Below are 14,139 nucleotides of genomic sequence, written 5' to 3' on the forward strand. Positions count from 1 at the left end.
ACAGGTTATCATGAGGCTTAAGAGCAAATGAAGAAGGATCCACTTAACTCCCTGCCACTCACCCATCTATGGAAACAAGTAGCTCAGAGAGACGAAAGTTGTGGTATCCAGCTGATATTGGTTGGATATGTGACAAATCCATGCATATCGTGCTTCACACTTAAAGTCACCTACCTCTGTTATAAGCAGGGTACATATACCGTCCTTAAAGTCATGCTTTTCATCCACCGATATCTCCCTTTCATCTTTATACCACAAAATATGGGTCTCCTTCTTAATATTTGCCACCTAGAAGAAAAACCATCATTACACTTCTCATAATAAGGGAATGCAACTCATGAATAGTTGTTAATGTGGCATCAGATAGAAGGAAAAGCACTAACCTTAGAGTTAGAAGATGCTAAAGGAATTAATTCAAAGCAATTTTAACTGATAAAGAGTTTAGAATACAGTGAATACAAATGGATAAACCTAAATCAGTAGCATCTTTATTTCTAGCAGTAAAACTTGACTTTAATAGTTCTAGTGGACAAGAAAAAAATAGATACATACTCACTAACATACAGACAGACTTAAATGAAAATAAAGATCTGAAAACCATAGGAAGACAAATCCTATCAGATTAAAGTATAGTCTGTGTCACATGATAAAACAAATGGCTTATCAAAAGAACAGAACCAGTAAGCCTCGAAATATATATCTAAATATTTTTTAAAAGATAAATGAAGCTTTGCAAATAAATGTGGAGGGGTATTATGTTTAATTTTTAAAAATAAGATTACACATTTTCTTCATCTGTTTGTTTATAGTTGTATTTCCTCTTTGGGGAATTGTAAATACATTTGTTCAGTTATTCAGTTAATCATCTCACTATATACATATCTAATCATTATGTTGTATACTTTAAACTTATAGGTTATATGTCAATTATAATTCATTAAAAACAAGGATATTCAAGTTTTAAAATGTTAAATCATTTTGGTTAATAAAATAAGAACCAACACTGGTAACAACATAGTGAAACCAATACAAATGTTCTTCATGATCCTGTAAACTGGTTTCTGAATTATATAGTGTGTTGCTAGGCAACACTGCTTACAATAGAAATTACCCCTGATTGGCGAGCTGCATCCATCCCTCCCAGGACTGGAAATGGACCCCATAGCTTTGGGCTTCCCTGAGTATACTGATTCTTGTAATTTGTGCATGTCCCTTGTGGGGACCCTGGAAGCTCTGTCTAGGGAGTTGTTGTAAGGGGTATGGGCTCCTTGGGGAATGAGGTATTTTAAAAGCTATGGTGTTTCCTATACCTGACCAAAGTGGATCTTATCTCCTTGCAACTGAGCTGTCATCTGGAGGTGGCACTTCTAATATGCACTCCTACAGGAGAGGATTGCCCCATACCGCCCTGCAGGCAACCTGGGGTTCTTACCCTATATTCTTTTGAGTAGACTAGTTCCAAGTGGGGCCCATGATAGTCCCATGAGTCTGAATGTTTGGCTACACATTAACTATAATGAATATGTAATTGCCAAGTGTATATAAATTGCTATCATAATGAAACAAAGAGCTATGAAAGGACAGAGGAAGGTTCGTTCTACCTAGACTGAGAAGGGGAAGGCTTTATGGAAGAGATGACTGACATGGGCCTTGAGAAAAGATTTTATCAGAGAAACTGAAAGAAGAAGGCCATTCCAGACATTGTAACAGCACCAATACAGTATTATGAGTATTCAGAACCGCTTTCTAGGCTCCCCTTGATTGTCCAGAATCTGGGTAAGGGGCTCATTCTCCTGAGGAAAGCCATCAGATGGAACCCTAGAGCTCACCTCCCAGAAGGCTACTACAACAGGTAGCACAGGAAGAAGGAAGATGGACATGTGGGCCTCTTTGGTTTATGGGGTAGGCAGTGTGCAGGAGAAAGTCAGTAAGGGACAACATGGAAGTGGACAGCTAGGAGGAGAAAGAGGTAGTGAGGGTTTTAGCTGCTGCCTGAGAAATTGTTTTTAAGCTTTGCCATTTCCTGAGAGGATAAAACCTAGAATTTATTTTTCTTATACATTTCTGTTAGACTGCTGTTTCTCTGAATTTCATCAGACCTAGAAGAAACTAGGGCACTTGGGTTCTGGCTTTTATAATGACAGCTACATACCAAATGCCGAAGCCTCACTTCTACCTTGGAGTACCTGTTCACTATCACAACCTTCACACTTGAACCTCATTCCACAGAGTTCCTTATCCAAAACATTTTGATGACTCACTCAGCTGAATACCACCATATGCTAAGGTACAAAATAATTCAGAATGCAATGTGAATTGTTTCTTCTAAATCTTTCCAAAGGCCTAATTAAACAATTGGTTCTGGGCTGCAAACACTTTACCTCTCCTCATGGTAGCATGGTGGTCTCAAAACCAGTAGCAGAGCTGGCCAATACACAAAAGTATTATTGTACTAGTCACACAATTTAGATAGGAAATGGCTAAAATTTCATGTAAAGCAGTGTAGCTGGAATGATTCTGGAATAGATCTACCACTTAAAATGTAGATTTGACCTAAAACGAAGACAATGTGAGATTCTTCTGAGATTAATAATTTAAAAATAAAGGGGGGGGGGTGGTGTTGAACAGGTGGAACACAGAGGCTTTTGAGAGCAGTCAAAATACTCTATGATACTATAATGTTGGGCACAAGTCATTTATACAGTTGTCCATGTCCACAGAATGTACAACATCAAGAGTGAAGCCTAATGTAAACTACAGACTGTGGGTGATAATGATGTGACCCATGTGCAGGCTCATCAGTTGTAACACATGAACAACTCTGGCGGGGGATGTTGTCAATGAAGCTGTGCATGTGTGGGGACAGGGGGATGTATGGGAAATCTCTGTACCTTCCCTTCAATTTACTGTGAACTTAAAGCTGCTCTGAAAAAAGTCTTACTTAAAAACACACAGAGAATAATCTGTCTTTATTGACTAGGGTGTGGGTAATGAATAAGAATGATCATGTTGCCTTCCCATATTTTTATATTGTTTTATTTTAAATGTTTCTTACAAATTATAATTTCTTACAATTACAGTAACATTCAACAGTAAAGATATGTTGGTTATCATTTGGTCCAAATGGAGGGGTTGAAAAGTTGATCTTCCTCTTCTCACATTCTATTTTATCTTTATTTCCCTTGTTTCAAATGGTAAAAATTTATCTACTTCTTACCTTACACTTCAATAGTACATTACATTCACCAGTCACTTCCCAGCTCAAATACTCAGCAAAATGTGGACCTAGAAAATATTAATAATATCAGTGATCACTCTATTAGTCATGAAAGCAAAATCAAAGCTCATTCTTTTTTTTTTTTAAATCTTCAACCAAGGATGTTTTTTTAAAATTTGTTTGTTTGTTTGTTTGTTTGTTTATTTATTTATTTATTTTTTAGAGAGACAGGAAGGGAAGGAGAGAGAGAAACATGAATGTGTGAGAGAAACATTAATTAGTTGCCTCCCGTACGCACCTGACCAGGATCATAACCACAACCCAGGCATGTGCCCTGACCGGGAATTGAACCTTCAACCTTTTGATGCTCCCAACCATCAAAGCTCATTCTTAAATTCTAATGTGATTTATATTTGAAGTGATTTTTTAAAAAATCAAGATTTAGTTTTTAAATATTTAAAATGAATACCTATTTAATAATAAATATTTTCAATTATTTTTATTTGTAGCCTTATTAACGTAAGTAGTAACATTCATCTTAATTTGTTGTATAAATAATCTTGGAATATTTTGTTCAAGAAACTGAAGCTATTTCTTTACTCACTGACTGTTTTTACCTTGTTTCCTGATCCATTCTTGCCTCTGGAATTCAGCTTCTTTCTGGAGATTTTTATAAACTAAAAATTGAAAAACAAGAAAGTAAGAAACTAAGTGGAGTGGTATAAATGTGCATGACAGTCACTGTGATAAGTGATTTATGTTCATTATTATAACATTCGTACATCATGGCCACTTGACTCATTTTCAGTCTTCATAGATGATGAAATAGGCTTGGAAAGGTTAAGCAATTTATTCAAGGTCATGAAGCTAGGAAATAGTGAAATAGTACTGGATATTGGAAGTGAAGAGAGCAGGCCATCCTTCCATTGCTTTGTTAAATGCCACATTTTAAATCTTGATGGTTCCCACAGTGGTTTATGGCAGCTGACATACAATCCGATGTATGATTAATTAATGTGGTGTGCTCTGCTTTTGCATATTTTTCTTCTTAATATAAGTAATTTAAGGTAAGCACACATCATAAGATAGTATCACAGTTTGTTTTTGAGACACATATACAGTCTTGGTTGTATTGCAATGTCCTTCACTTTACTACTTTTAGTAGTAAATATTTGTTTATAGATGAGATAATTTATATACAGTTCTGCCTGTAGGCCAGGGATAAATTTGGTATTCTTTTAAATTAACTTTCACTTCTATGTAATGAAATACTATGGAAAGTATTAACTGAGAATTGTATTTCAAGCAAGGGAATCCAAATAGGAACAATTCCTACTACCTTCCACATGACCACTTTTGTGCCATTTTCATTAAAGAGAGCAGCAAAATCTTCCAGTTAACGTTCCACAGAATTCTTACCATCTCCAATGAGAACAAGAGTAGAATGGCCAGTTGCTCTTCCATCTTGAAGCTGGAAAGTATATGTTCCCTCATCCTCATCCAGGAGCTTGTCCATGAACATTTCAATTATACCAGTGTTTCGGTCAATATGCATCTTATATTTCTTCAATGTGAAAAGGAAAAAAGAGAAATCAATGATGTAGATAAGATGACAATATGCCTGATAAAAGAAATACAAACTCCAAAGAATCATAATTTTAATAAAATTTCTTGTTAACACTTTTTTTAGATGAGCACATTTTCAAAATTTTGTACCCAGGAAAAGTAAAATATTATGTGGAATATATATGACCATGATCAGAAATGATTACTAAAAGACTGAAATTTAATTTTAAAATCTAAATAGAGTTTTGTTATCCCAAGTCACAAAATGTTATCCAAAAGTTGTTTTTAGCTAATCCCTCCACCTTCTTTCATAAAAAACATATATGCATAACCCATGGTCACAGACAACAGTGTGGTGATGGCCAGAGGGAAGGGGGAGTGGAGGGGGGAAAAGGGGAGGAATGGGAACATCCACAAGTGTCAACAATAAAAATGAAGATTAATTAATTAAAAAGTCCAACATCTTCTCCAAATATAATTATCTACTGTTAATTATAGAGGCATCTAATAAATCATGTGAGTAAAAAAAAAAAAAAGTTGTTCTTAGATTTCCATTTACATTCCAGATTACATTTGTTTTAATTATCAGAATAATGCAAAATTAATTATAGGCAGTATGAGGGAAGTATTTGTCTCATTATTGCTATATCCCTAGTATCTAGCACATGCATGGTATATAGCAGGCAATGAATAAATATGTGCTAAAGTAATATGAGAAAAATATGCTTCCAAAGCATTTGAAGTCCATTTTCTCCTAATGAAATTGCCCTGTTAGACTATGCTTATTTTATCCTGTTGCTTGGGCAACTATTTTTTTCAGTATAAAGATAAATCTTAGCCGTTGGACATACCAGTACAAGTTCCATAATGAATCTGAATTAATATGTTTTTCTATAAAGTGCTACAGAATGAAGACTCAGGTCTGGGATCAACTCTGTGGTGCAATTCAGGTCCTGGAGCCTCCCGCAAGGAAGCCAGTCTCCAACTGAGACCACTTTTTGCTTAGCTTTTGTCTACCTTCCTTGTTTCCCTTACCCTCTACTCCTGAGAGTACTTTCCCATAAATCACTTGAAAGAGAAACTCTATTTCAGAATCTCCTTCTAGAAAACCTGGCCTAAGACAGTATTTTCCACCCAATAAAACAGTATGATTAGAGCCTATTGCAATGACAATAAACTGTGTGTGCATGCAGCAACATGTAAGCATGTGTGAGCACATGACAGGGAGTGGGTCTCTGCACACATGTGTACAAGTGTTCCCTCAATGGTTCTGGTGGCATAGAGTGATGCCAACAAAGTTTTTCCTTCCTTTCCACTGGCCAGGTGGTGATCACAGCAGTTTATGAGAACATTTGAAAACAAGGAGGAGATGGGCCATAGTGGACCCGTATCTACACATAATTACTGTATGAGTTGAAAAGGAATAAAATTCATACCCATCTACTCGTAATATAACTCATTCTTTCCCTCACTAACGACCCCTCAAATGTTTCAAAAACTTATCTTGATCAAAGGAGAATAGGTTGTTAATAGTGGCCACAAACCATATCTCTCCCCTGTCTTTTCAGTCTCCCATTTATACCATGGTAACATAGGTGAGAGCCAGGGCCCCTAAACCCACGTTCTTCAGTCCCACCAGGCACTGGCCAGATCCTGGCTCTACTGATGTCTGGAGAGGACAAATAAAGCACAGATGTTGTAATTCTTTCTATGGAAACTATGCTTGTGTTAAAAACGAAGAAGTAGATATAGATATACGCAATCACCTATGTAAATAAGATACGAATGAACATATACACACAGATGTATAGAAAAAGATCAAAAAGTACATACCAATATGTACATCAAAAAGTTGTAAAAATTTGTGACTTGTTCTTTCTAAGTCTTTAAAGTTTTTTACAATAAGGATGTATTGCATTTTTAACCAGAAAAGCAATAAATATATTTTACAGCAGTTTTTTTTCTGACCCATTGGAACAATAGAGGCCGTTTCCTCCACATAAAGAACCAAGTCCCTGCTGGGGGTTCTGATGTGAGTATGTGAGTTCAGGTCAGGGTGCTGGCTCCTCTGCCTTCTAAAGGGAGAAGTTCTATTTCATGGGTGATTAAACTTCCTGATTTGCCTGGCACAGTTTTGTTTCATGACTCTTGTCCTGGGAAAATTACTAGTACCCTCTTTCATTCTCAAAAGTGCTCCAGTTTGGATAGTATGAGACAATCAATTTATATTTTTCTCTGCATTTTTAGAGAAAATTTAGACTCCCCACCCCACACCTAGTGGTTTTCATAACAACTTACCTGCATTCTAACAGGCTCCCCCAGCACATTCTATAATAATATGTTTAGAAATCTAGAGTGTAAAACCTACCGGCCCTTCAAAAATTTCCTTTTCATTAAATACGTAGTTGACTTTGGCATTGCCAGACAGCTTCTCAGCCTGCATCCAAAACCGGACCTGACCTTTCTCCAAAATTTCAACTGCCAAGTCTGATTTAACTGCGACAGCTATGACAAATAGAAATAATAATTATATTGGTAACCAATTTTATTGACACGGATTTTTCCAACAAGTGAAAAAAACACTCAGTGGCAATGGCAATGGAGCACCTTGCTTCTTGAAAAGCCTGGAGGCAGTGAGGGCGTCAGAGGGAAAGCAGGGCATAGAAGGATGGAAGACCTGGGTTCTAATTCGGACTGTCACTCTGGGCAAGTCATCTGCCTTCTCTGAGTCGCAGATGTCTCCACTGTAAAAATGCAGAGGATGAACTTGCACCCTGAGGTCCTTCAGTTAACCTTTGTGATTCTCTTCTGTGGCTTTGCTTAGGTATATGTAGGGACGACAACAAAGTGCGAGGAAAAGAGCCTTGGGCTGGCCCCAGGAGAGCTGGAGCCTACTCCAACGTCAGCTACTAACAAGCTGTGATGTGAGGCAGGCCATTTTGCATATCTGGGCCTCATTCAACTCATTTATAAATGAATGAAATTGAACTGAAAGTCCTAATTAACCAAGATATTCTCCTGTTTCACCATTCTGTGATCTTAGAGTTACTACTTCAAAATATTTGGAAAGGAGTTCAGTTTGATTTTTTCAACAATTTATCTCCCTCTGGAGGTTCTTTAAAATGTTTATGAAAATAAAATTTAAAAAGAATTAATTTTAATTATATATATAAGATGAACTAGCTTGTCATTTAAACCCTATCTACCCCCATGGTATACCAGTTCATTTAAGTTCTCAGACCAAGCTAAATTTTTCAGAGGCAAATAGCGAGTCACTATTGAGAAGCTACATTAAAATATCACATGGATTACCTCACAAAGAAAGTGAAAGAACCATGTATCTCTGATTTATACCTGTACCACTTAAGCCATTTGAGTCTGAGTGAAATTTTAAAAGTTGGCTGACATCTCTTATAACTAATTTCTCAATTTCCTATAATGTGAACATTTTCTCTACAAAGCCTCCTTCAGTCAATCGTTCTGTACCAGAGGTGGCTCCAGGGCATACTTTGTGGAAAAGCATGGTTGTTTCTCAAAGTTTAGTAGTCCTTCTACTTCCTTTAGGAGAAATCATCACCCTTAAACCTACCTCACAATTTTGTGTAGCACTGCTACATTTTAAATTATAAGCTTCTTAAACTTGTACCAAATGTATATTAATATTTATTTGTATTTATCCTAAAACTACCCTTTTCAAGCTTTAGGGGATGCCTTTCATTTGCACTTTTATATTCACTGTAAAACTCAGTTGTTCCAATACAAAGCTAAGAGGAGGCTTAGACCAAACCTCTACCTTCCACACAATTTTAAAATATATATAACTGTTAAGACACCATTTATGATATTACGTTTCCAGTTTTATGGTGACTAAGCATACAGAAGAGAAATGGTTCTCCCTTGGAATTCAGAAAGTCTGCATGATCAATCATTCCTTAGGAATGGAAGAGATACCCGGAAATTGATTCTAAAGCAGCAATTTTTTAAAAATCGCAGTCTCATTTGAGAATTTCAGAAAAGCTATACACCCTCTCCCTAGAAAAATGCACATATACAAACATACAAAGGGTCAAAGTATAGTTTCCTGGGTTCTGAAACTTCCATAGCAGTGAAGGAGTTATAGTTTAGGGATTAAAGAGTTAAAAAAAATCGTGATGTAAAAGAGTGAGTATATGAAATACCTTTCTATTTGTTTTCTCAAACTCTAGGGTGTAACTTTCTGGATAAGTACCTACTTTGGTCAATAGGTACCAATGACAAGAGATTTTATCAGGCCAGTGGAACTTTCCGAGTGTCATTTCAGACTTCTTTCTCTTCTTTTAGGTGTCAAATGTGAAATTTAATCTTTTATGTGGAAAATGTTTTATTGAAGGGTTTGTAGATAGTTCAGAGAAATTCTTTTTCTGACCAAGTCTTATTTTTCAGGAGTTTAAAATGATAGGCAGGTAATATCTGTATTTAGAGGTATGATTCTTCTATTAAGTGCCAACATTAAATTGCTTAGGACATTAGCTTGGCTAAAAGACACAGGAATTAATGTATCCAGAAAAGAAACATATATATATATATATATGATTCTAAAATGTTTAGGCAAAAAGAGAACTTAATTACGCAGCTGTTATGCCTATGTAATCTGCCACTTCTCTATGAAACAGCATGAAATATAGTTCCTATGTTAGTATTCTCAGCTCTTGAGAACAAAGATAAAAGCAGCACTTGAGAACAAAGATAAAAGCAGCACTTCTAGAAAGTGCATCTGTAGTTATCAATGTATGTTCCATTATTTGTTCTCAAGAGCCTCTTCTCTTAATCCTGTCAGAGTTGTTATCTGCCCTATTCCAGAAGTCGCCACCTAGTAGGATTGCTAAACTCTATGAAAGTATTGTGGACACTTACTTGGGAACTTGTGCTCTTGGCTGAGAACAAGTAAACGTTTCAACTCTGTAGGGATAAAAGAGAACAATTAAACCTTAAATTACTAAAACAAACGTCACTTGATGATTGAGAATCATTGAGAACTCAAAGTAGTTTGGACTTGTGAATGAACTGGCTTTAAACTTACCTTCCTCATCTATCAAGTAGCTTGCTGCTATTCCATCAGTGTCTGTTACATCACAGGAGTAAATGCCCAAGTCTTCCATCCCAAGGTCTTTGAAGGTCAATTTTGTCCTTAAGAACAGAATATTTTTGTAAGAAATGAGTCCATGCGGCATCCGGGGACTTGTTCCTGCATTGTTTCTAGGTATTTGCACATGCTACTCCCTTCCTTTGGAGTCCTTGTTCCAACCCCCCTTATTGACCTAGTCATTCTTGCTGTTTCTGGGAAGTCTTTCCTGACATTTTTCTAGGGGTGATGGTGATGGGAGTGGGGAGCTGGTACAAATTTCCAATCCCCAAGTTATGTTGCATACCTATATACATGCCAAATAAAGGCAATTTTAGCTGATCAGCCCTTGCTAGGGAGACTGGAATCCCCCCCCCCCTCACCTCTCCCAAATAGGGCAGAACCTGCTGTTGGTAATTCTGGTGCCTGAATTGTCATCCCCTGAACTTCCCTTTTTGAGGCAATCAAACATTCATTGGTAGTGCCTATTTTATAATCTCCATGGCTCTACTGTGTGCTTTTAGGAAGGAGATCTGTTTTGCTTACTGTTGTATCCTCCAGCATCCAGTGCCTTCTCTGACACATAATATGTGCTTAATAAATATCTGTGGAATGAATCAGTCAATGGTCTATTTCACTGTGTTTTCTAACTTTGGTGAGTCATATTGCTAGGCAGTGTCTAAGATGAACCAAGCATTCAAATGTTAGTCAAGTGCACAAAGTGGAAGAAAAACTTAGTTTCAAGGACTTTATAGCATAACAACAGTAAAATGTCTTTTAATTATATTCTTGCCATTCTCTAACAAAATTACTATTTTTTTAATTTTTGATATATATTGGGCTACTTTATAATAGAAATAATACTTGGGAATATTTTGCAATCCAGTGTGATTGGTATTATAAAGATACTAGAGGCCTGATGCACGAAGATTCATGCAAGAATTGGCCTTCCTTCCCCTGGCAGCTGGCACCGCCTTTGCTCCGGGCCGGAGCCACCTTTCCACCTTCCCACACTGCCCAGAGGCCCGGAGCAGCTGGGGTGCTGTGGAACGCCTGCGTCATCACCATGGCGATGACGCAAGCATCCCGCCCTGCACCCTGCCGCTTGGTGCCTGTGTATGCAAATTAACTTGCCATCTTTGTTGGGTTAATTTGCATACTCACGCCTGATTGGCTGGTGGGCGTTGCGAAGATATGGTCAATTAGCATGTTACTCTTTTATTAGTGTAGATACACTTGGAGAAGTAAGGCAAAGTAAAAAGAAAACTCAGACTCTTGGGGCTAAAAGGATTAGATCATAAAATCAATCTCCTTCACTCTCACCCATTCTACAGAAAAAGTAATTGGAGGTTCATGGAAGTTAAAAACTGCTCCAGATCATACAGCCAGCTCCCGGCAGAGCTGGAACTAGAACTCATCTATTCTGTGCTTCCCATATAGACTTCATTCCAGTGCGTTGCTGTGTCACTCACAAGTGATGGTGGAAAAAGCAGAACCGATTATACCTACCCCATTTAATTTACCCTAACTTGAATTGGCAACCAGTAAATTCTTCCTTGCTCTCTCCCCATAAGCATCCTCACCATTACTTTAAGATTTCAAAAATTAGTAGAATAATGAGGATCATTTTTAAAGCTTATTTTTATGTTAATCAAAGCTCTCCTAATATCATAAATGAGATAGTACTTTCACTGAAATAATGTGAAAAGTACATTACAAGGATTTCTTTGTTGGTGTTTTTTTGTTAATTCTCACCCACAGATATTTTCTTCTTTGATTTTTACAAAGAGTGAAAGGGAGGGAGAGGGAGAGAGAAAGACACACACACACACACACACACACACACACACACACACGCACGCACACACATCCATTGGTTGCTTCCCACATGCACCCCAACCGGGGCCAGGGATTGAACTTGCAACCCAGGTACATGCTCTTGACCTATTGACTGGGAATTGAACCCAGTATCCTTTGGTGTATGGGCTGACACTCTAACCACTTAGCGACACCAGCCAGGGCAAGGTTTATTATTTTTTAAAGTTTATACTGATTATTACTTTTTATAATATTACATACCAGATATAAAATATTTGTGATTCATCACTTTATGCTATTTGAAATGGAAAGCAAAGAGCCTACTTCACCCTCCTATTATGAAAAGGAAACCCATGATTATAACTGAACCAGTCCGTACTTGTTGCCTTTGCTTTCAACTTCTAAACGTGACGAGTCCTCGGTGGCTACATAATCTTTGGACCAGGTAAACTCAGAATTTGGAGCCATCTGATCACATTCAAAGTTCAAGGAAATTATTCCATCATCATTCACACTTACAACAAGCTCTTTGGTTCCTAGAAGAAAAAGAAGAAGAAAAGAGAGGCACTGATATTTTCTGGTAAAAATCAACCAAGAATTCCTTTATATATCCTTGTTATATCCAACTCATCATCAGTAAAGGATAGATAAGAGATAAGAAAACCAAAGAGAAATTGAAGGGGAAAAAGTGGAGGTGCTAAGAATTGTCTATAGTCACCTGTTCAAATTTTGTAGATCATTTGAGAATGGAGAAATATATGAAAACTTGTTCTGCTGATCAGGCAACCATAAATCAATCTAAAGATGCCCCTCTGGATGGGAACAACAGCAACCTAGAAATGACTATTATGAAACTGTACGGAAATTTAAATGGAAACAAATTTCAAGAGAGCCATATGTTTCAAGATTGGCATTTAGAATTTAAAAGAAAACAATTCTGTTCATGTTTTAAGTTCTTTTATTTTTGAGAGTTATTCTAAATTGCACCTGTATGTAATATAGCAATTCAAAGAGAGTTTGTACAGCATGTGAAGTGTTCACACCTACATCTAAATCCAGTTTGAAAGGTAAAATGCTCTTTTTAGATTGACATGCATTCAATTACCAGTCTAAACTTGGTGTGTTTCCATGTATCAGGAAAAATATATTATATTTGTTCTCAAAAGATGCAACTTCATTTTTTAAAAGCACAAAATTTTTTCCAATAGATACTTCCCAAGGGATTGAAGGGTTTCTCTTTATACTGTATCATAAGATACCCGCATCTTGGCCTACTCTCAGGAGAAAAAATTTCAAAATGTCATTGAGGAGAAGGCCAAAAGAATATGAGTGCCCAAATAGTAAGCAGTGAAACGAGGCTAATAAGCCTGGCAGTTGATCTAATTTGTGTCCTTGTTGATGGCAGTGTGTGCTTCAATTATAAATGTCTAAAAAGTGATTTTTACGGAAAACTAGTTCTAGGAGATTTTAAAAATTACTTTTTAAAAAAGAAACAGGGTTATTTTTACATTTGACCATATGGGTAAAAGGAAATAATGATCAATTAAAGAATTATTTCTTAAGTGAAAAGTCTACCATGTATTACTTTTAAGGGGCTCTGTCTACTCCATTGGACAGTGCAGACCATGTGTTACTTCTATTCCCAGTAACACACAACTAATCCTTACAATCCACGGTTGTATATCAAATAGTGAACAAGTACTGTACTTAAAACTTAAGAAAACTTAAGACTAACACCTAAGTATGTTGAGGTTTAGGCAGTTATAATACACAGTTAGCATGACTGAGTCACAGAGAGGATGTAAATCAGAAATATTCTGTATATTTGTATTGTTATGAAGAGGGAAAGAAAGCAGTGGAAGTTATCTAAAGCTTTCTTGCTATTTGTATAAAGCCCATTTTGAAGGCACAGCAATTGTTCATATTAATCATTCATTGCTTATCTGTAATCCCTTTTAAAGAAAGTGAATCACCCATATGATTGCTGTTTATTATATTAGAGGTATGCCTTAAGTTTACAACAGAAAAAATATTGCTTAGGTTAAGAATCTTGATTTATACTAAGTCAAACATTTGACTTTTCTGGCAAAGGAGTCACAAAACTGAAAAACTAGAAACAATTTAATTGGCTTAGCCTTTCTTTCAATTCCATAGATAACCTTTGCGCTCTAATACTTCACCGATCTGGAATATTGCCCAAAACAAAGAAGTAAGGAAAACAAGCGTCTAAGAGCTAGCTAGTGCTGATGTGACAAAGTCCACACATTAGTAGTATTTCTGGAAACTCACTGGAGAACTCCATAGACTGTCACTTGGAATCTATACTTAGCTTGAGATGATTCTAACAAGCCTCATTGGTTGGTTTCTCTCAGTAGATTAAACTTCCAAAAGAGAGAGAAGTAAGATGCTACTATTAGCAGGCACACTGAGAATAAGG

The 14,139-nt window shown here is 36.7% G+C and overlaps 1 protein-coding gene across 1 annotated transcript in view; it reads right to left on the bottom strand.

Moving 5' to 3' along the window:
* MYOM1 (myomesin 1) overlaps nt 1-14,139 on the bottom strand; it is a 121,837-nt gene that overhangs the window by 13,855 nt on the left and 93,843 nt on the right. The window contains exons 23-30 of the mRNA XM_079783818.1: nt 12,082-12,238; nt 9,843-9,949; nt 9,677-9,721; nt 7,152-7,288; nt 4,637-4,781; nt 3,835-3,894; nt 3,218-3,285; nt 175-288 (exon numbers count right to left, since the gene is read on the bottom strand). Coding sequence (XP_079639944.1) covers nt 175-288; nt 3,218-3,285; nt 3,835-3,894; nt 4,637-4,781; nt 7,152-7,288; nt 9,677-9,721; nt 9,843-9,949; nt 12,082-12,238 — 833 coding nt within the window. The remainder of the gene's footprint in view (nt 1-174; nt 289-3,217; nt 3,286-3,834; nt 3,895-4,636; nt 4,782-7,151; nt 7,289-9,676; nt 9,722-9,842; nt 9,950-12,081; nt 12,239-14,139) is intronic.

This window comes from Cnephaeus nilssonii, assembly GCF_951640355.1.
Source record: "Cnephaeus nilssonii genome assembly, chromosome: 11".
Lineage (NCBI taxonomy): Eukaryota > Metazoa > Chordata > Mammalia > Chiroptera > Vespertilionidae > Cnephaeus > Cnephaeus nilssonii.